Source organism: Dryobates pubescens, chromosome Z, assembly GCF_014839835.1.
Source record: "Dryobates pubescens isolate bDryPub1 chromosome Z, bDryPub1.pri, whole genome shotgun sequence".
Taxonomy (NCBI): domain Eukaryota; kingdom Metazoa; phylum Chordata; class Aves; order Piciformes; family Picidae; genus Dryobates; species Dryobates pubescens.
In genome coordinates, this window is record NC_071657.1 from 18,273,913 (window position 1) to 18,296,984 (window position 23,072).

General features: G+C 41.6%; 1 protein-coding gene across 1 annotated transcript in view; it reads left to right on the forward strand.

Moving 5' to 3' along the window:
• The window catches only part of PGGT1B (protein geranylgeranyltransferase type I subunit beta), a 54,959-nt gene extending 34,505 nt beyond the window's left edge, over positions 1–20,454 (forward strand). The window contains 7 exon segments of the mRNA XM_054178539.1: positions 2,289–2,440; positions 4,265–4,397; positions 9,928–9,973; positions 11,490–11,674; positions 12,072–12,180; positions 20,002–20,133; positions 20,136–20,454. Of these exon segments, the coding sequence (XP_054034514.1) occupies positions 2,289–2,440; positions 4,265–4,397; positions 9,928–9,973; positions 11,490–11,674; positions 12,072–12,180; positions 20,002–20,133; positions 20,136–20,182 (804 nt within the window). The 3' untranslated portion in view covers positions 20,183–20,454.
• Positions 20,455–23,072: the final 2,618 nt, after the last annotated feature.

Genomic DNA, 23,072 nt, shown 5'->3' on the forward strand with positions numbered 1-23,072 from the left:
TAGAAAAATCAGAGCTTGGAATACAGAGGAACAAACTGGAAACTTTGTACACATGTAAAATAAACAGCCACACTGCCTCGGGTGGTGAGATGGGCCACCTCGAGTTCACAACAGAGCTAACCAACAGGTAAACAAGCTATGAGCCTTAGAAATAACCACGAGTTAGCATAAGCTCCTCACGAAGTGCCAAGCTGTTAATTACCAAAACCTTTGCTGAATGAAGAGATGTTCTGAGTTTGTATTTATAGTCCAAAAGGGCAGTATCCAAAATTAGAGGAAGTGACAGAGAGAGAGACAGACTTGCTGCTGTGGAGATCTAGGCACTATGCTGCTAGGACAAAAGAAGCTAATTGCCCTGAAGACAGGAGCAAGTAGGTGCTTGTTATCACCCTGAATCCCATTAACAACTGCGGGGGCGGGGAAGAAGAGAGAGAGAGGAAAAGAACAACGAGCATGCAAGCATATGGCTTTCACCATCCTGTCCTATAAATTCCCTTTTTGAAAACTGAGTGGCCCAATGGCCATTTGAATAGCTATTCAAATCCCGACAATCAGTTCAAAATGTTTTCTGCACACGCCTTCTCTCATAGCCTCTGACACTTGCAGTTGCCTCTCTGAAACATGAGGCTTGGGGTCCAGCTTCCACCCCCTTCAGGCAGCTTTAACAGCACCTGCCTATTGGCTCCTTGACCTCAAACCTGGACCCCGCAAAATGGGGAGGGAGAAGAAAGGGCGATGGATCAAACAGATTTAGCTGGTTTATTAATGCTTATTCCAGCACACAGTGATGCCCAGTGACAGGACTGGGGGAAATGGTCATGCAGCAGAGTGCAAGGGGCTTCCTATGAACATCAGGAAATGCTATTTTTCATGGTAAGGGTGACCAAGCATAGGTTACTTAGATGTTGGAGTCTCCCTCCTTGTAGATGCTGAAAAGTCATCTAACCATGGTCACAGGCACTTGTATCTTGGTGATCCCATTAGCTCACATGATATCCAGAAGTCTTTGCTGTCTTTCACAACTCTGTGTATGATTGGAGGATGTGCAGAACAAGAGATTAAGTCACTGCCAGCAGTAGTTGTGAGAGCTGTTGAGATTAGCACTGCCTTACCAACAGAGTCCAGGGCTGGAAATGCAGGAGAGGAGGTCCAACTTGCTCCCTTGTTCCTCTGCTCTATTTCCATAGAGCTTTCTCAGTGCTGCTGCTGCCACTTTCACCTTGTTTTCTGCCTCCCTTTCCCAACTGTTTTTAGTTCCCTGGGGTGAAATCAATCTCTTGCAGTGTAGTGAGTAGTAAGTATATTTCTCTTAGTTTCTTAATAGAAGCAAAGCTTTTTGGCTTTGGACGTAAGCATAACTTGCCTGAAAAATACCAGTTATATATAACATGATCTTAAACTTGGACTTAACTGGTTTTTGCATGTGTTTCTAGGAGTAATTGCAAAATAATGTTAGTAAAATGATTTTAAAACTTGCTTGTCTGCTTCTCAGTATTGAAATAGCTTTTATCCTGTTTAAGATAGTTGTTCTCCTGTTTCTCCAAATTGAACCATCCCAGGTATTCAAAATCATCTTGTGACGTGGTTTCTGTTTTCATGAGGTACCATGGCCCAGGATACGCTTATAAAATATTAGAAGGAAAAATGGTGATGTAAGCACAGTTGCATCAATCCCTTGCACATTATTGTGACATGTATTATGTGACTAGTCAGCATTTACCTCTCATTTTAGCTCCTCAGTTAACATTATTTGGTATGTTGGCATTGTTTAAGCTCAGATTATTGTTTAAGAACAGAGATGAAAATGCATGAGATGTTAATTTGGTGTTGCTTTAATTGAAAGATTACTTGTAATCCCTCATGCTGCTTTCTGCTTGCAGATCATTAGATTTTACAGTCCTTGTTGAAAGGACCCCCACAATTTTGGCTGTTTAACAGTGCTTATCCAGTTGCCAGGAAGCTAATGCCCAGTGGTATGTCAGGATAAACTTAAGTACAGTTGAGGACATCCCATCTTTTTGTTCTACACTTAAATAAAAACTGCTCCTGGCAGAGGTATTTTTCCATAGCTTCCTACTGACTGTTTACAAGGGTAGCAGAACTGTGCAGTAGCATAGCTCCATTAGAGTATCTGAGCCGGATGCCTTCAGTTTAACTGTAACAAGGGAAAGGATCCTATTTGTTTGTTTATTGCTTACCTCTGAATATTTTTTTTTCTGATGAATGTTTAACTGTAAGATAAGGTCTTAAGATGTTTCAATATTTTTAATTTTTTCTCCTTTTTCTAGGGTCCAGGTATACCTCATCCCTATGATAGCGGGCACATAGCAATGACTTACACGGGTCTATCATGTCTGGTTATTCTTGGAGATGATTTAAGTCGAGTAAATAAGGATGCCTTACTGGCAGGACTGAGAGCTCTCCAGCTTGAGGATGGAAGGTAAAAAATACCTTGTGTTCTGAACCAATATGTGGAATAAAACCTCAGAAACATGATTTTTATGAAAGTAGCTATGTCATATTTTCTTACTATTACAAAATAGAGTGCTCAATATCAGTCATGAAACACTCTCCATCATTTTTGCCAAATCATGGCATACCGGAAAGGTACCTGAGGACTGGAGGAGACACAAGGTCACTCTAGTGTTCAAAAAGGGCAAGAAAGAGGTTCTAGGGTACTATTGGCCAGTCAGCCTCATCTCCATCTTTGGAAAAATGATGGAGCAGCTCATTCTGGAGGGCATCTCAAGGCACTTGAAAGAGAAGAAGGTTATCATGAGTAGTTAGCATGGATTTACCAAGGGGAAATCATTATTGACTAATCTGATAGCATTCTATGATGCCATAACTGAATGGGTACATTCAGGAAAACCAGTGGATGTAGTCTACCTTGACCTTAGCAAGGTCTTTAACACCATCTCCCATGACATCCTAGTGAACAAGCTCAGGAAGTGTGGGATGGAAGAGCAGACAGTGAGGTGGATTAGGAACTGGTTACAAGAGAGAGTTCAAAGAATGGTGATCCCTGGTGCCAGGTCCAGCTGGAGAACTGTAACTTGTGGAGTGCCCCAGGGATCAGTGCTGAGTCTGGTCCTGTTCAACATCTTCATCAATGACTTTGATGAGGGAACAGAGTGTCTGCTCAGCAAGTTTGCTAACACCAAACTGTGAGGCTTGGCTGATGCAGCTGAAGGCTGTGCAGCCATCCATCAAGACTTAGACAGACTGAAGAGCTGGGCACAGAGGAGCCAACAAGGTTCAACAAGGACAAGTGCAGAGTCCTGCATCTGAGGAGGAATAATGTATAATGACCCTTTTGGTGAAGACGTTTTTCATAATGTCCAATTTAAACCTCTCTTGGTACAACTTGAGGCCATTTCCTCTCACTGTATCTCTTGTTACTTGGAAAAAAAGACTGACACCCACCTCACTGCAGTCTACTTTCAGATAGTTGTCCCGTCAGCCTTCTTTTCTCCAGACTAACCAACACAATTCCCTGCTCCTCATAAGAATTGTTCTTTTGACCCTTCATCAGCTTGTTGCCCTTCTTTGCTTATGCTCTAGTACCTCAATATCCTTCTTGTAGTGAGGGGTCCAAAACTGAGCAGAGCACTGAAGGTGTGATATCATCAATGCTGAGTACAAGGAACAGTCAGTTATCTAGTGGAGGAGCTATTTTTGTTACAAGGATCTGAATCACAGCATTCATCTTCATTTTAAGAGTCTCTGAGATACAACTTTAAAATATTCAGTTTGGAAAAAGAAATCAAAAAACAAAATTGGAGGTAATTTTCACCATTTGTATTAGAAAGTTGAGTTGGTCTGGCAAAGTTAATGCTGGGGGGAAACTTCAACCCACCACAAAAGGGTAGTAATAACAATTATATGTGGGAAACTGATTCTTAAATCAAAATCGTGAAAGAAAGCCTTGTGAAGCTGTTAAGATCTCTAGGAAGACATAGAACTCTTCCCAAAAGAGTCAGTGTTGAAATGGTAACTCTTATGTTGGTATACTCTGAGATGAGTGAAAGACTCTAAGCATTAATATCTTTGAATAAGTAAAGACCATTACATGGCTGGAAATAAAGTTTCTCAAGGCCTTAGATGTTAATAGATTTATTCTGAAAACAAAATCTAACATATCTTTGGGTTATATTCTCATGAACACTTCTAAAAGAAAAATTATAACAAGCAGTTGAAGGAATTGCATATTTTCTGATGTAAAATGCTATACAGTGTATCATGACAGAATTGTTTCTTTCAGCTTCTGTGCAGTGCTGGAAGGAAGTGAGAATGATATGCGGTTTGTGTACTGTGCTTCCTGCATCTGCTACATGCTTGATAACTGGTCTGGCATGAACATGAAAAAAGCTATAGACTACATTAGAAGAAGTATGGTGAGTATTCACAAAGTATTATTCTTCACTATGTTTTGAAGTTACTAGCTTTGTCTTTTAACTGTAACTAGAAATCTCTCAGTCCAAACTGAAATATTATGGTGATTTCTTTATTTCCTGTTCCTATTTTAGTGAGTTGAAAAGGAAAAATACTTTTTTCTTGCATTTGTGTTTTCATCATAATATGTGTACTAGTAAGGTAGTTTTGCTTTGTTTGCTCACTGCGAATTGCATACCATCTTTTCTTTACAACTCAATTTAAATGAAAAACATTTTTTTTAAACTGGGGCCTGATGTCCTCGTAGAAAAGTGTATAAAAAGTGCATCTATAAAATTCTCACATTTCAATGAGCTGTAGTCCTACTCTTGATACACAGAAGCAAATGAAAAACTAATCATTAACATCAGTTCAAACTTAGAATAGAATAGAATTAACCAGGTTGGAAAAGACCTTCGAGATCATCAAGTCCAACCTATTACCCAGCACTATCTAGTCAACTAAACCATGGCACCAAGCACCTCATCCAGTCTCTTCCTAAACACCTCCAGTGATGGTGACTCCACAACCTCCCTGGGCAGCCCATTCCAATGATCAATCACTCTTTATGTGAAGAACTTCTTCCCAACATCCAGCCTAAACCTCCCCTGGTACAACTTGAGACTGTGTCCTTTTGTTCTGGTGCTGGTTGCCTGGGAGAAGAGACCTACTTAAGCGTTTCCAGTCATAAACTCCTTTCTTTTTTTTTTTAGTAAATATTTGGTAGATTTTAGTATATAAAATTGTCTGTGCAAACTGTCTTACTTGGTTGGAGCAAGAGTTTTGAGGGGTTTGTTCACAATGTTTAGTTTGTTAAATTGAGTTTCATATTCCAAGACTAAAATATGTTTTTCAGAGAAGCTGAGTAAACTTGAAAATTACAGTTCCTTAAATAAAAGTAAGCATACATAGTAAACTTTTCATGGTCCACAAAGACCTAAACCATCATAAATTTGGTAGTTGCTGAGAGCAGTGAGGTCATACAATTAAGAAACATGTCTAAAAAAGACTTAAGCTTGTGCTTCAGACCAAGTTAGTTTTTAGTATGTGTTTATTTTTAGGGAGGTAGTTGGATGAATAAGCACTGTACTGTCCATCACAAGAAGCTTCCTGTCACACTGCCTTAATCCTGAACTGACTGAGGTGGTGAAGGGCAGAGCTCAGTTATGCAAGCATAGAAGCCAGCAGTCTCTTCATGGTAGCACCTTTTATGTCTTTTTTTTTTTTTTCTTTTTTTTTTTTTTTTTTTTTTCACTTTTTCATCTTCAGTCTACTTTGATCTTTCCCTTTCTCACCACTGGTCCTTTGCCTAGGCATCCCATAAGATGTGCACACTCCTGCATTCCCCAGAAAACACTGTGTAAGTGTTATACAATCCCAGTATTTTCTTCCCCTGCATCCCATAAGACCAGTAGTTCATAGCCCACCTTAGTTAGCATGGATTTCCACAGTGAGGAAATCCCTCCTTCACCCAGGGACAATGATTTATCTGTTCTCATTTCACAGTCTGGGGGATTCAGGATGTTCACTTTTCACTGATGAGGTCAGGAGGATTCTTCCTCATCTGAGCCTTGATGGACCTTCGTGTCTACTGAGATTAGCCTTTAATCAGATCAGATTCTTAGCAGAGATACAGTAGGAGAATCAATTACTAAGGAAAGAATAGAGAGGAAAACCAAAGGGCAAAAATCTTCATTGTAGTGTTCTATACATCACATCATCCATTAGCTAGCATTTTGTACACTTGAGTGCAGCTTTGGTCCCAAAAGACACGGCAGAACTAGGATGGGTACATAAAAATTAGAGTTGAATTGTCATATATATGAACCAGATTGTATAGAACTATTTAATATACGAGGGCTCTTAATTCTGGAAATTAGAAAGAGTGTGACAGAAGTATGTAAAGTGATAGGTAGCACTGAAAATGTGAAGTGGGCAAGAAGCAATTCTTTAAGATGACTAGAGAGCATCCTATGAGGCCATTGGTAGGTCAGGCAAGTGGAGAGTTTTTGAAAATTTGGAGCTTTGAAATGGCACTGGAGATTCACTGTTTATACTGATCTTGAACCAATCTTTAGTTTAGTTCTAGAGTCTTAGCATTAATCCTTGACCTACAATTGCTAATGTTGCAATTGGGAAAATTTACTCCACTTAAAAAAAGCCCCAACAACCAAACAAACCTGAAGCCTGAACAGAACACTACTTCTTGGAATGACTTATAGTAATACTTGAGTTGACCAGTGAAGTGTAACTGGAATCTGAGCATGGCTGAAGTCCAGAAGACACTGTGGCTTATCATAAAGACTGTCCGGGCCAGCTCTGAACTTGGAGATGTCATCAGTGTTCTGCAGTCAGGAGTTACCTTAGTATGGTGTATTCTTTGTCCAGATTTACTGCAAATTAGTAGATGACTATACATTGTGTTCAGTAGAACTTGCTTTTAAAAGTATTGGTATACTGTTAATTTACTGTGGAGTTGGTGTGCCCACATTTAGTTGTCTTTAAGGGGTTCTGTGGGAGTGCACTGCTTGGTCAAACCACTATTTCAGTACAGTAACTTTGTTGCAAAGTGTCTGGCACTTCGAGGTCAGTACACAAAATCTATGCATTCTCCTTGGTCTCATCATGGAGTTGAATGTGCCTGAAGGTATCTTAAATGTTCAGGGAATAGGCCTTTGTGAAAATAATTTCACAGTGATGGCTTTTCCTGCTTTCCATTAATCTCTTGAAATATATTACAGTTCAATTACCTAGCACATGAACAAAGCATTTCTTAAAAGTGTGTTTCTTAAATGAAATGAACATGAAATGTGGTATCCAAGAATGTTAACCTGATTTCTCCTGTTAAGATGTTGTAGATGTTGGTAAACACACACACACACATATGTATTATAACTTGAAGTAAATTCTGTATGAGTTTTGATCTGTAATTTCTTGTCACTAACTATGCAGTCAATATTGCTATAGATTTTCTTGCAAATGCTTATTCCTGTTTTGCTATGGTTACCTCATTCTGGTACATCCATTATAAAACAAAAGATTGCCTTGCTCAGTAGTAAACTGCTGTATGAGGTGTGGGGTTTTTTTACTGGTTTATGTCATCATTTGCACACAGATGAAGCAAGTGATAGCTGAACCTTTTCCAGTTATTCAAACTGCAAACATGATGTGCGGCTAATCTGGATGAAGAGTACCATGTCTGGTTAAACACAGTAATCTTTGTAATAAACTTCTGGGTTTTTTAGCTTGTTCTTGGAATGTATTCTCTATGACAATGCTGTGTAAGAACTGTGATAGATATAATTCAGTATAGTGGAAGGAGGGAGTGGGTTTGTGTAGTTAGGCATGTCAAGAACAGCAGAAGGTTGGAATGTGAAACAATGGTATTGCCTTATTCAGAAGGATAACTGTTAGAAAGTATTGAATCTTCATACAGAACGTATAGTCCTCTTGTTAACACTTCACTAAAACTTATACAATAGTGATCACAAAAATAACTCCAGAGCAGTTTCGTTGTCAATAAAATAGGTTCCAATCATGCAGTTTTTATTAGCATCAAAAAACGACAGACACTAAGATGCTGACATTTTGGATCATTTTCACAGACTCTAAACAAGTGGTTATTGCAATATTGCTTGATTTGCCATAAATTTTGTTTTTAAAGTAGAGATATCACAAGAAGCTCATAGTATCTGCTTCTAGTACACTGGCATCCTCTTGAAATGCAGATACATCAGTCTGATACATTAAGATGGTTGTGAGGATTTTAGACTGAAACAAAGTTTGTAGCCAACTGGATTTACCCATTTCCTGAGGATAGTATGTAATTATGCAGTTTTCATGTTCTAGTAACCCAGAGTTTCTGTTGCATATGATTTTGCAGCTGTCTTCTGTAAATAAATAGGCACTAGTCAGCAAAGGTCAGCTATTGTCTATTAAAATGACAAGTTAATTGTACAGCCTGACAAAGTACACTGTTTGGGATGCACAATTAACAGCTGTTCTCCAGAGATGTTTACTTTGTCATAGAAGCAAACCACCTTCTCTTAACAGTTGCAGTTCATTAGCTTTGCCAGCATAGCTTTGCTAGTCAGCCTGCTGTTGCTTAGCGCATTTGCATTGCACTCTCAAAGGCAGTACAAGGAGTTTACACTGTTTTCACATTCAGATGTTTGTAAGTTTTACTTACAATTGCCTGGTACAGACTTCAGAAGGTCAGCTTGCTGCTTGAAGGGTGCATATTAAATGTTAGTAATTGTTAGTTGCTGTAGCTTGCAGCAAAAACTCAAACTGAGGAATGTAGTTTTAATATAGTTTTTCTGCTTCCATTTCGTTGTTTTCCTCCCAGTGTCAGCTTTTAAAAGATCTACATTTAGGGCATTCCTAAAGACCTGTTAGCTCTTACAGCCATTCTTTGGTTACGACTGGAGGAGTTACTAGTAGTCTGTCAAGGTGAGACATGTATCTACTGGAGAAAATATCAAATATTCCTAGTCAGACCTGACCCTGGAGGGGAAAAGATAATAAAATTGCTTTCTAACTGTCTGATGAGATAGTGAACCAATCATTAACTGAGCAGTTAATACAGAAGATGTATAGGACTTGTGTAATTAAAATTAAAAAGCTAAACTTTCTTTTTGTGTCTGCTAAACAGTTTTGTATTTGTCCAGTGATCATTTAATAAGTGTTCTATAAATTCATGTAAAATAAATATTTTTCCATTTTTTATGGGTAAGGAAATGTGATCTCCTTTCTTATTATGCAAAATGATTTAATAATTTTTTTAGGGAAGAAAGACTTATAATAAACCTGTACTATAATATTCTTAGTGCTTTGTTCATCAGGCTCAAGTTTCTCCTTTTCTTTCACTTAACGTGACTTTGCAGCATTGTTAAGGTGTTTTTAGCAGTAGGACACATAACATGTGCTCCAATAATATGCTTTCTTGTAACTTCTGATTTCCTCCTCTCCCGCTCCCCTTGTCTTCACTTCAAAGCCTGATGTTCTTGCTCCTTAGTAAAGAAGGTGCTATTGTACTTGAGTACTGTGTACGTAGTTGTACCTCGGACTTTACCTTTTTGTATGCTAACTAGATTTTGGCGTTAGAGACAGATATAATTTATCCTTTTATTTATTTCTCTTTTTTAGAAAGAGAAAATAATTGGAGTGTGTTTGGTTTTCATTAAATGGTTATCTGTGTCAAATGCTTTCCCTTCTTGGCAAAGACATGTTTATGCATTTTCAGACACTTAACATACATTCACAACAACATCAAACACCACTGAAGTCATAAAAGCTGCCTGCATTGAAACAAGGCTTGCATTTTAACTACTTTGTGCCAAGAGCTTTTTTGAGGTGTAGATTCAGAATTTCATCAGGTTCGACTGTGATTGTGGTCTGATGATTTTGCCTGTAAACTGAAAGTCTGTGAAAGTCCTGTGGTAAAGTAACTGGTTTGTGGTTTGTTTGTTTTTTGATTTGGTTTTTTTTCAGTCATATGATAATGGCCTGGCACAAGGAGCTGGACTGGAATCTCACGGTAAGAATATTAAAATGTTCTACACCTGTTTTTAAGACTGAAATTGAAAGTTGTGTAAGAGGTGTATGGTATGTCATTCCTTTCCTTCTCTGATTTTAAGGAAGTGGAATGAGTAGGACCAAATCCAAAACATGCTTCAGTGTTGTCTGTGTTCTTTTCATAGTCCCATCTTAATACCAGACCAGGTGGACTCTTGATATATTGATTCCATTATTCTTACCTTATGAATGTTATGCTGAAAAATGTTGGCTGTGTTTCTCATACCTTGTTGACAGAACAAACATTTTCCCCACATACTAGTGCTACCCTGGGTTTACCTGCGAGAGATTTTGTACAATACCCCTAGTAATCTCCTATTTCAGCAGCTGTTGGTAAAACCTTAGAAACGTTTTTCTCTGACAGATTACAGCATCCACGGGGAGCTCAAATTTTGAAGCAGAGATTAATTTTCATAAACAGTTGGTAGTTGTGAAGACCGAAGTTCTCAAAATATTCTTAAGGAAAATGTTTCTGTACTGTGTGTTTCTAGTACTACTTGTGACAGAGAAGCTATTGACTTTTACATGAGTGATACTAAATCTATCAAGCATTTACTACCTTTTCCATAGTGTTGAGCTTTGAAATTATTCCATCTGTGTTCATCCTGCAGGATGGATAAAGTTAAAAAACTTAAATTGCCCTCCTACATATTAAAAAAATAATAATTAAATAACTAAGTTACTTTTTCGTGGTAGTGACTGTAGATATCATTACTTGTCAGCATCCTTCTCCTGCTGCATCAGAATGAAAGTAACCTTTGAGTTCCAGAGCAGTGTAAAGAACTTGGAGCCCCAAGTCTTGTATCAGCAGCTTGCTTATGGTCATTCCCAGGCTGTAGTTTTATCATATCAGCTAATAGAATGAATTTCCATTCACTTTTACAGGTGATTGTCATGATACACAGACCACAAGTTTATCTTCTGATTCTAAATTTCACTGTGCAACAAAAAACATTCCTTGGAAGGGTAACTTGTGTTTACTACAACCATGAGAGTCCAGTATTTTTTTCATTGTATTAACCTTTTTTAATATCTTCCCCCCACCTTTTCTTGTCTTTCTGCTCATCAGACACTTAGGTCTGTTGTTACCCTCTGCAGGGCTGTGTCTGAAACTGTGTTTGACATCTCTGCTTCAGTCTGCTGGCATCCCAATAGCTTTCTTTTTGAAGTTGCATATGAAGACACTTCCACATAGCAATTTACTTACTTCTGGATGCTGTTACACAAATTGTGCAGCACTGAGAGACATTCAGCTTTTAAGAAATTAAATTTGGTTTGTTTATGCAAGAATTGGGTTGAAGTTTCTTTCCCCCTTTGACATGCGTGCCAGACAAAACTGGTTTTATTTATTTGGTGTTTAGGCTTAATAGTTTCATACATTTAAAAATCCATTGATTTAATTATTACTATTCTAGTTCAAGTTGTGACTGAGATCAAATGTAGGTATCCAAACAATGCAAAACCAACTTTCTTCTCAGGTGGCTCTACGTTTTGTGGTATTGCATCGCTGTGTTTGATGGGTAAGCTGGAAGAAGCATTTTCAGAAAAAGAACTGAACAGAATAAGAAGATGGTGTATAATGAGACAACAGAATGGCTACCATGGACGACCCAACAAACCTGTAGACACTTGCTATTCCTTTTGGGTGGGAGCAACATTGAAGGTAGTGTACAGAACAGGTGCAGGATAGTTATTTACTTGTTTTGATTTCATTAAGCATCATATATCCTTTCTTTACTTGAAAGAGTTACATATTTGGCACAACAGTGTGATGATGGGGTGCGTGGTGCCGTGGGTTAGATGTTTGGGTGGTGTTGGATTGGTTGATGGGTTGGACGTGATGATCTTGAAGGTCTCTTCCAACCTGGTTTATTCTATGTATTCTATACACAGCTCGCTTACAAAGGTCTTTCGTTTGAAAAAAATGCAGTCTATGAATGCTTACTGGGTTAGTGCTCTTTCTACTAGTACTTCTTATCTCATAAATAAGCATACTATGTTAGTATTAAAAAATACACTGAAATTTAGTGGTTTACTGTAATGGTCTAATTTCTTTTCAGCTCTTGAACATATTCCAGTATACAGACTTTGAGAAAAACCGAAATTATATCCTTTCAACTCAAGATCGCCTTGTTGGTGGATTTGCCAAGTGGCCAGATAGTCACCCAGGTAAGTTCACATTCTGAGCTAGAAAATGTATTTCAGCAGCTGGATGTCTGAGAGGCACGAGGCAATTTTTCTCCTCAGTCTTTCAAACACTGAAAAAAAACCCACAACAAAACCAAAACTACCACATAACCTAAACTTTTAAAATACGAGATTTTCAAGATTTAAGTGGAAATAGGAAGGTATAGTTTTCCCTTATTCAGCTGAAGAGCATGTGAGCTTTCTTCATATTATTGCCAGAAGAGTATCCCTGTTTGGAGCTGGAGAAGCCTTCCTGTAATAGCCTTAACTGTTCTAATTAAAGGGAATATTGTGCAGTTAGGTCTCTTAATAAGTATCTGAGTGAAATATTTTGAAACATTTCTTTTCTTACTAAAGGAATCCTTTAAGGTTATTCAGAAGCCATTGTATATATAAACAGTCAAAATACATTGCTGAATATCATGATTTAAGTATTGTAGATACATACAGCAATTATATATAGTACATATCTGAAACTTAATTATCCTTTTGGAAGTGAATGAAGTAGTGAAAAACCTGAAAGACACTAATCTTTTTAATTCCAAGTAATTATTCTAGAATTCAATGAAGGTATTGCAAAGTTGTGCAAACAAAGCTTGTGCTGCAAGCGTTTCCTGGTGGCATTTTGTACACAGAAGTAAACAGTCTGTAAACTGGCCAACTGAGATAAAAATTCAGTCATAATAAAAGGTAAATCTGTACATTTCATTTTGAACAAGAATTGAGAATTTTTCAAGGTGGACCCACACTGAGACAGTGCCCCCCTGAAAATCAGGCTAGTGTACCTGAGAACTTTATCTGTATTTACTTCGCATTATAGATCAGTCAGTATCACCTGGAGGAAGTATTTTTGGGTTTCTTGACAAACCATGTATTTACAGATCTAGGTTTAAACCCCAGCCATCTGGAAAGTTCCTTAGCCTATCTTTCACCATCTTCTTGCTGTCTTTACCCTGTGATTTCTGCTGCCCAGAGGAAGCAGACTCACTTCTCTTCCTCCTAGCTTCCCCCAGTACAGCTGCATGTTCTTTCTCCATTTTGCACTAGATTTAGTGTATATCAAAACCTTCTGCATACAAGTCTAATTTACTGCAATGTCTGAAAACTACATGTTTGCTTCTTCTTGGGCTAATTTTCCTCCATGTTTTTTCAGTTGCTTTCATTCATAGTTGGTTTTCAGCAGACTGTAGTGCTGGTATAAGGTTGGCAGGAGCAACATGAGACAAGAAAATAAGAGCATCCAGTTTTGGTGGCAGTCATCTGCTATGGTTGACTAAGCCACCTAGTGAATTCCTATCCTTAGGGTATTCTGTCAGGAAGAGAGGCCAGGTACAGCAATAACTTCTTTCATACTTCTGAATCTTCCTGTTTGTCAGATGATATGTTTCTGTGGTCAGCTGCTCATCAAGAGCTGGCAAGAGATCTTGATTCCCAGGTGTAGGAAATCTAGTAAGGAAGGGAAGAGACCAGCCAAGACCTGCTGGTCAAACTGAAGGGCTAGAAGGAGCTGCACAGGCAGTGGAAGCAGGGACAGGTGTCCTGGGAAGAGTAAAGAGATGCTGCCTTATTGTATACCAATGAGGTCAGGAAGGCCAGGACACAGTTGGAGCTGAATGTGGCAAGAGATGCAAAGAATAACAGGAAGGGCTTCTACAGATACATCAATGAAAAAAGGAAGTTTAAAGAAAACATACTTCCCCCCCTCAAAGATCAAGAATGGTGAGCTAATTCTCAACTTTTTTCATTAGTCTTCATTCTCCCCCAACACCTCCCAAGTTAAAAACACCACAAGGGCACCAAAGTCCCTCCCATAGTATGCAAAAATCAGATTTGTAACTCCTTGAGGAACCTGAATATACATAAGGCTATCCCAGAGTCCTGAGGGAACTAGCTGATGTAATTGCCAAGCCGCTTTCCACGATATTTGAAAGGTCCTGGCAGTCAGGTGAAGTCTCTGGTAACATTACACCCATTTTTGAAAAGGTGGAAAGGAAGACCTTGTGAACTACCAACTCATCAGCCTCACCTCTGTGTCTGGGAAGATCACGGAGCAGATTCTCCTAGAAGTTGTGATAAGGCACATAGAGGCCAGGGAGGTGTCAAAAGACAACCGACATGGCTTCACTAAGTTCAAATCCTAACTGATGAGCCTAGGAGCCTTCTGTGATGCAGTGACTACATCACTGGACAGGGGACAATCTGTGCATGTCATCTATCTGGACTTCCATAGGGCCTTGTACATGGTCCCCTGAAACACCCAACTCACCATGTTAGAGAGATATGGATTTGATGGGTGGATTGTTCAGTGGGTAAGTAATGGCCAGAATGGTCACATCCAGAGGATAGATGGCTTAAAGTACAGATGGAGATGAGTTATAAGTCATGTCCCTCACGGGTCCATACTGTTTCATATCAGGGATACAGACAGTAGGATTGAGTGAACCATTACGTGACCCAAAAAGCATCGGGGAATAGGTACAGGTCCCTCTTAGGAGACATAAAGTAAACCCCCCACGCCTTCCCTCACCTTCCCTGCTTCCATTGCAAAACAAATATGGGGCATTGGAAGTTGAGGGTGAGGTGATTCTGATAGCAGAAGACACACCATCTGACGTGTTGCATAAGGCAAAACAGCCTGCTCCCAGCATCAGGACTTGTTCCCTCAAAAAAAAGAGGAGAGTAATTATTATTGGTGATTCTCTCCTGAGTAGAACAGAGGGCCCCGTATGTCAGCCAGATCCTTCCCACAGGGAAGTCTACTGCCTCCCTGGAGCCCAGGTCAGGGGTGTTACCAGAAGGCTGCCTAGTCTGGTACAACCCTCTGATTACTATCCCTTAATATTTATGCAGTTAGGGAATGATGGTGTTGCAACCAGAGCTCCCAAGGCAATCAAAAAGGACTTCAAGGCTCTGAAAGAACTGGTTGAGGGGTCAGGGGTACAGATAATTTTTTCATCAATACCCTTAGTTGCAGGAAGGAATACTGGAAGGAACAGATCAGTAGCTGTAATTAACAAGTGGCTCAGAGGCTGGTGCTACCAAAAGAATTTTGGGGTTTTTGATCTTGGGGAACTTTGTGTGGCACCAGGTCAGCTAGCAACAGATGGAGTACATCTGTCCCAGAGGAGGAGAATGACCTTAGCACATAAGAATGGCCTATGCCCCAAAGAGAGAAAGGCTCTAGGAAGAGAGTTTGCAGGTCTCATTGACAGGGCTTTAAATAAGATTTGAAGGGGGAAGAGGCTGAAACCAGTCCCCCTAGACAGGAGTCTGGGGGTGGTAAGCTGGAGTCAGGGGTGAAACCAGCAGCCCAGCTGAAGTGCATGTGCACTATTGCACAAAGTATGGGCAACAAACAAGAGGAGCTGGAAGCCTTGTTACAGCGGGAAAGTTATGACGTAGTTGCCATCACAGAGACGTGGTGGGACAACTCACATAACTGGAGCGCTGCAATTGATGGCTACAGGCTCTTCAGGAGAGAGAGGTGAGGGAGAAGGGATGGAGGGGTGGCCCTGTACATCAGGGAGGCTCTATATGCCATGGAACTAGAGATCAAGGATGATCAAGTTGAGTGCCTGTGGGTGAAAATTAGAGGGAGGACCAACAAGACAGACATCCTGGTTGGCATCTGCTATAGACCACCCAACCAGAAGGAAGAAGTTGATGAATTATTCTATAGGCAGCTAGAGGCTGTCTGAAGATCCCCAGACCTTGTTGTCATGGGCAATTTTAACCTGCCTGATATCTTCTGGGAACTCAACACAGCAGAGAGGAGGCAGTCTAGAAGGTTCTTAGAGTGTATGGAGGACAGCTTCTTATCCCAGCTGCTGCATGAGCCTACCAGGGGTAAGGCTTTGCTTGACCTTTTTGCCAATAGAGAGAGGCTGGTGGGAGATGTGGTGGTTGGAGGCTGTCTGGGATCCAGATGAGATAATGGAGTTTTCAATATGCAGTCAAGCTAAGAGGGGCAGCAACAAAACCTCCACTCTGGACTTCTGGAGGGCGGACTTCAGGTTACTTAACTCAGAAGGTACCTTGGGACACAGCCCTTAAAAACAAAGGGGTCCAGGAGGGCTGGACCTACTTCAAGGAAGAATTCTTGAAGGTGCAGGAACAGGCTGTGCCAGTGTGCCAGAAGATGAGCTGCCGGGGCAGACGGCCAGCTTGGATGGGCAACGAACTTCTGGGTGAATTAACGGGAAAAAAGAGGGTGTACTATCTTTGGAAGAAAGGTGAGGCAACCCATGGAGTGTTTAAGAATGTTGCTAGGTCATGCAGGAAAAAAAATTAGGGAGGCAAAAGCCCATTTAGAGCTTAGACTGGCCTCTGCTGTGAAGGACAACAGAAAAAAAATCCATCTATAAATATATTAATAGCAAGAGGAGGGGCAAGGAAACCTCCACTCCTTTGTGGACAAGGAGGGGAACATAGTAACAAAAGATGAGGAAAAGGCAGAGGTACTTACCACCTTCTTTGCCTCAAATTTTAATAGCAGGACAGATTGGCTTCCAGACAGCTGGCCTCCTGAGATGGCAGATGGAGCCAGGGAGCAGTATGGTTCCCCTGTGATTGAGGAGGAAGAGATCTCCTTAGCCACTTGGATCCCCACAAGTCCATGGGACCAGATGGGATCCATCCTAGGGTGCTGAGAGAGCTGGCAGATGAGCTGGCCAAGCCACCCTCCATCATTTTTCATCAGTCCTGGCTCACTGGAGAGGTCCCAGGTGACTGGAACCTGGCCAACATGATGCCCATCCACAAGAAGGGCTGGATGGAGGAACCAAGGAATTACAGATCTGTCAACCTGACCTCAGTGCCAGGCAAGATTATGGAAGAGGTCATCTTGAGTGCAATCACACAGCACTTACAGGATAGCCAAGGTCTCAGGCCCAGCCAGCATGGACTTAGGAAGGGCAGGTCCTGCTTCACCAACCTGAACTCCTTCTATGATCAGGTGACCCAGCTGGTGGATGTGGGGAGGGCTGTGGATGTAGTCTACCTGGACTTCACCAAGACCTCTGACACCATCCCCCACAGTAAACTCCTGGCCAAGCTGTCAGCCCATGGCTTGGACAGGAGCACTCTGTGCTGGGTTAGGAACTGGCTGGAGGGCCGAGCCCAGAGAGTGGTGGTGAATGGTGCCACATCCAGCTGGTGGCCAGTCACTAGTGGTATCCCCCAGGGATCAGTGCTGGGCCCCATGCTCTTCAGTAATCTTTATTGATAATCTGGATGAGGGCATTGAGTCCATCATCAGTAAATTCGCAGATGACACCAAGCTGGGGGCAGGTGTTGGTCTGTTAGAGGGTAGGAGAGCTCTGCAGATGCACCTTGACAGGCTGGACAGATGGGCAGAGTCCAAGGGCATGAGATTTAACACATCCAAGTGCCAGGTTCTACACATTGGCCACAACAACCCCATGCAGTGCTACAGGCTGGGTTCAGAGTGGCTGGGGAGTGGCCAGGCAGAAAGGGACCTGGAGGTACTGGTTGATAGTAGCCTGAACATGAGCAGCAGTGGCCAAGAAGGCCAATGTCATCCTGGCCTGTATCAGGAACAGTGTGGCCAGCAGGAGCAGGGAGGTCATTCTGCCTTGAGTCCTGTGTCTAGTTCTGGGCCCCTCAGTTTAGGAAAGATGTTGACTTGCTGAAGTGTGTCCAGGGAAGGGCAACAAAGCTTGTGGGAGGTTTGGAGCACAAGGCCTATGAGGAGACGCTGAGGGAGATGGGGTTGTTTACCCTGGAGAAGAGGAGACTCAGGGGTGACCTTATTGCTCTCTACAACTACCTGAAGGTAGGCTGTAGCCAGGTGGGGGTTGGTGTGTTCTCTCAGGCAACCAGCACCAGAACAAGAGGACACAGTCTCAAGATGCACCAGGGGAGGTTTAGGCTGGATGTTAGGAAGAAGTTCTTAATAGAAAGAGTGATTGCTCATTGGAATGGGCTGCCCAAGGAGGTGGTGGAGTCACCATCACTGGAGGTGTTTAGGAAGAGACTGGATGGGGTGCTTGATTGCATGGTTTAGTTGATTAGATAGTGTTGGATGATAGGTTGGACTCAATGATCTCAAAGGTCTCTTCCAACCTGGTTAATTCTGTTCTATTCTATTAGCAAGTTTGCAGATTACACCAAGCTGAGCAGTGCTATTGATATTCCACAAGGATGGGATGTCCAGAAGGACCTGGACAAGCTGGAAAAGTGAGCCCAGCTGAACCTCATGAGGTTCAACAAAACCAAGTACAGGGTCCTGCATCTGGGCCAGAACAGTCATCATTATCAATATAGGCTGGGGGATGATTTGAGAAGAAGCAGCCCTGTAGAAAAAGACTTGGAAGTTTGGTGGATGAGTGTGGGAATGCCAGTTATGAGCAGTGTGAGCAACCTGGCAGTGCAGGCCTAGAGCCTGACATGGTGGTAGGCCATGCTCAGCATAAGTGCAGAGCCAGCTACCAGTGTACCAAAACAGTGCTGTGCCTGCAGCACTGTAACTAAAACAAGATGCTGGTAGCTAGAAACATAGCAAGTTATCTTGGGACAACAGGACATGCACCTGCATCAACAAACCTCGTGTGTCATCAGTAGTTGGACCAATAATCTATAATAGTGTGATGTGTGGTCACTCATAGGGAACCAATGAGTCCATGCCAACAAGGCACACCAAGGTTATATAAATTGTAGCAGTTTCCAAGCTACACACTTCTTTGTCTGCCTGTCCTGTCTCCTCTCCTTCCATGCTTTACTGTGCCATGCTTTCACCATAGGCCTGAGCCGTAGGCCTGCAATGCTGGAACAATAAAGGATCGATACCCAATCATATTGGTCAGCCGTATTGATTCCAAGAACCTCCGTCGTTGCCAAATCTGGCTAAAGATGAGAAGCTGGACATGAGCCAACAGCATGTTCTTGCAGCCCAGGGGGCCAGTCACATCCTGGGCTGCATCAAAATTAACATGGCCAGCAAATTGAGAGAGGTCATTCTGCCACTTTGCTTTGGTGATATCCCACCTGGAGTATTGTGTCCAGTGCCGGGGCCCTCAATGGAAGAAAGACATAGACTGGAGAGGCTCCAGAGGTGGGTCACAAAGATGATTGTGGGTCTGGAACACCTTTCCTACATGGATAGGCTGAGGGAGCTGTGGTTTTTCAGCCTGGAGAAGAGAAGACTCTGGGGAAACCTGATATTGGCCTTCCAGTACCTGAAGAGAGCCTACAAGAATGCTGGAGAGGGATTGCTCACAAAGGCCTGTAGTGATAGAATGATTTAGATGGGACATTAGAAGGAAGTTCTTTACTGTGAGGGTGGTGAAACACTGAAACAGGTTGCCCAGGGAGGTAGTTGAGGCCCCATCCCTGGAGATATTCAAGGTTGGGCTCAATGAGATTCTGAGCAACCTGATTAGGAGGATGTGCCTGCTCACTGCAGGAGGATGGACTAGATGACCTTTGGAGGTGCCTTCCAACCCAAACATTCTAGGATTCCAAGTAGTCTGGAAAAGAAATAAGTTATGTTTGGGGAAAAAAAACATGGTTTGTGGACAAAATATTTCCAGATGCCCAAATTCTTTTGGTGGTTGGGATCTCAGAAGTAAAGTATTGGGCAAAAACTGTTCAAAACTAGAGATTGTCAACTGCCAGTTCACACTGATGGTTTTGGGCAGAAATTGATTGCTTCTGTCAAAAGTCACGTTTAAAATGTAACACCTCTTTCTTTTAGTTGGATGTAATTATTCAGGGGTGTTGGTATCTGAGAATACTTTGCTAGAACAGCCTGATAAAATCTTCCTTTTTCTGCCTTTCTTTCAGATGCTTTGCACACCTACTTTGGGATTTGTGGATTGTCATTAATGGGAGAATCTGGTATTTGCGAAGTTGATCCCGCCCTGAATGTGAGCACAAGAGCCTCAGCGCGCCTTCACCACCTTCATCACATCTGGAGAATAAGGACTGTAAGCCAAGATCAGACAACACAGGCCTCTCTACATGACTGATTTAGACTTGAATTTTGTTCTGGTAGCATAATGGTAGCCCAAGGTTAAAAGCCATGTATGACCAATGTGCTCTTTTAAGTGCTGGAGTCTTACAATCAGATCTGTGTTGCTGACATCACTTCTGTAGGGAGTTGCCTTCAGCAGATTATTCTGCATCATGAAAAAAGGAGTGAAAAATGGAGATATTTTAATTATGTAGAAATTTGTCACTGCAAACTGTAAATGGCTTTTCCAATGGCTTTACTTCTGAGAACCCCCTTGAGGCATTTAGACATTTAAAATTTTTTTTCTTCAATTCGTGCATACTGTGTAAAAATATATATTGGAAAGTATTTTCAGAATCTGTTTACATATCATACAGTATAGCACAGAATCTTGGAGTTCTTTATTATCTGTTTGACATATTTTTGGGTAGAGTATCTCCCATATTGGTTTAGTTAAAAGTTAACTTTTTGTCTACTTTCAGATTCCATGAACTTTGTTAATAATTTGAAAAAAAATAAAACTATTTTGTTCAAGATACTGAACTTCCAAAGTTGTATTGCTTTCCTAATTAGGTTTCACAATTCTTCTAAGTTGCTTCTCTGCACAGAGGCAGTGGATTGCTAGCCAAAATTTTCATCTGAAATGCACCTCATGTGCAATAAGTGTGGTGTGTTGATGTATGGCTGTAAGACATATTCCTGCTTCTGAAGGCAAGCGTTTGCAATGCGTGAAATTTGTACAACTGCACTTCTTTTTTTCACCTGTTCCCTTTTGGCATGAAAAAATACTGAGTTTCTTAACTGTTCTGTGTAAAGGATTAAATACTGAGCTTTAAATAAGCAACAGTTGTTTACTGTTAGAGAGATGATGAATGTTCTCAGCTTATTTAGTAGTTGCACCTTCCTTTTGTATGTTTGAAATGTTACTCAATCAAAGCAAATAACTTCACATCTGTTGCTTTTGTGGGAGACCAATCTGTGCATTTCAGGTAACACAGGGTAAAACCAGGTTCTCTTTCTGCTTCCCACTTATTAAGGCACATTTGTTTTTCTAAAGGTCTTAAAAGCACAGATAACTGAAGACCTCTCAAGCAACATTAAACACACCATTTACCACTGCCAGCCCAAAGTGCCAGGATCTGGACCCATTCAGTCAGCAAAAAGAGCTTCAGGAATAACCATGCTTCTGGTTTTTGCAATGCAGTGGAAGCTAAAAGATGTATCACAGTCAGAGATCTGGTGGGCATCTTCAGGCTACCAGAACAATCCCAGTGACCAAACTTGTAGCAGCCTTTCTACTTAAATTGGTTTTATTTCTACAAGCAGATTAATTTCCATGGTGGCATTGGAAACAATATTGGTGGTGGTGGTCTGCTTGAAAAAGCAGAGGAGCATGGGACAGACCGTGGCAGTAATGTGTGGGCTAGACATTTCCCCTTGCAGGAGGCAAGGCTGTGTGTAGCTGGATGAACTGCAAATCTGGAATGGAAGCAAAGAAACTGTAGGGCTAGTGTTGGGGAGGGGAAATGAGGTGCTTGAGTAGGTGCAGAGTAGGTGCAGGGATATGAAGATGGAGGCAAGAGAAAATATGTGAATATGGAGTAAGCACAGAACCAAAATGGTGGAAAGGCTTTGAGCTGCCTAGGATGAGTGTATGGATTAGGGAGCAAGAGTAAGAGGGAGGTACTGACTCAAGCAACATGGCAGAGTGAAGTGAGGAAGAGAGATGACTGGAAATTCAGCTGCAAATGAAATAGGGGGAGGAAGTACTAGGCTGGGGTGTGCTGCAGCAGCTCCTGTGAGAATCCATTTTCTTGGAGGGGATTAATGGGATGCTAGTTAGTGAAGTCTTGAAATTACCCTGAACAAAAGATTCTCAGGTCATGGGAGTTTACCTAACTGAGAATCCATTTAAAAACAACTTGAGGTAAAAATCATTCTAAATAGCACAGTATTTACACTCCCTTGACATAAGATGGTGGCCACAAATTAACATGGTAGAGTAGGGTAGGAGTTTGGGATTCCGTTCTGCTGTGTCTAGTTCTGGAGCACCCAGCACAAGGACATGGACTTGCCAGTGCAAGTCCAGAGGAGGGCCACAAAGGGCTGGAGTATCTCTCCTATGAAGACAGGCTGAGAGAGTTTGGGCTGTTGTAAAGGACCAGAAATCATTATGTACGTGGCTCAACATTGTTGGGAGAATCGTTTGGGATATGGGGAGCTTGGCACTTTCCCCACTGTGGTCAACCAAGGGGCTTTGGGGCCTGGAAGGCTCCCTGGCAGGACTTTAGAACCCTAGGGACTGCCTCGTGGCAGAGAATACAGTGACACAGTTGCATCAGGCATGCACTGTGCTGTCCAGTCAGGGTGAGTGGCTACTGTTAGCAACAGTGTGAAACTATAGAGGGTGTCACAGTAGGGTGGGCTATAGGAACTGCTGGGGAACTGCTTGAGAACTGCTTGGTTGCTATCTGCTTGGGGTCTGGAGGGGGTGGGGGGGTGGTCACTGCTTCCCTGGAGGAGCTACTTCTAGGGGAAAGCCATTTTGCAAGGGATCTGCATGCAAAGAATCGATGGCTGAGAATTCAGTGGCTAGAGACCAGGACTGTCAGGAGCAGCTATGCTCCCTGCCTGCTGCTGAGAGAGAAAGCTGCTGTCCTGCCTGACCCAGCTCACCGCCCACTCCCATTAATCCCAATGTTTGTTCTGATGCCAGCAAAATGTATATACCTGCACCCCACACTGGGAGTCTAATTATGTTAATTGGTTTGAAATCTTTAATCTTTTTAAGTTGGCAAAAATCTGTGCTAATAACCAACTTTACATGCATGAGATGCAGAACTAAGGCACCAGTTCGTGCCAAGCAAACAAACGGTGAACACCAAATGTTCCTGCATAGCAG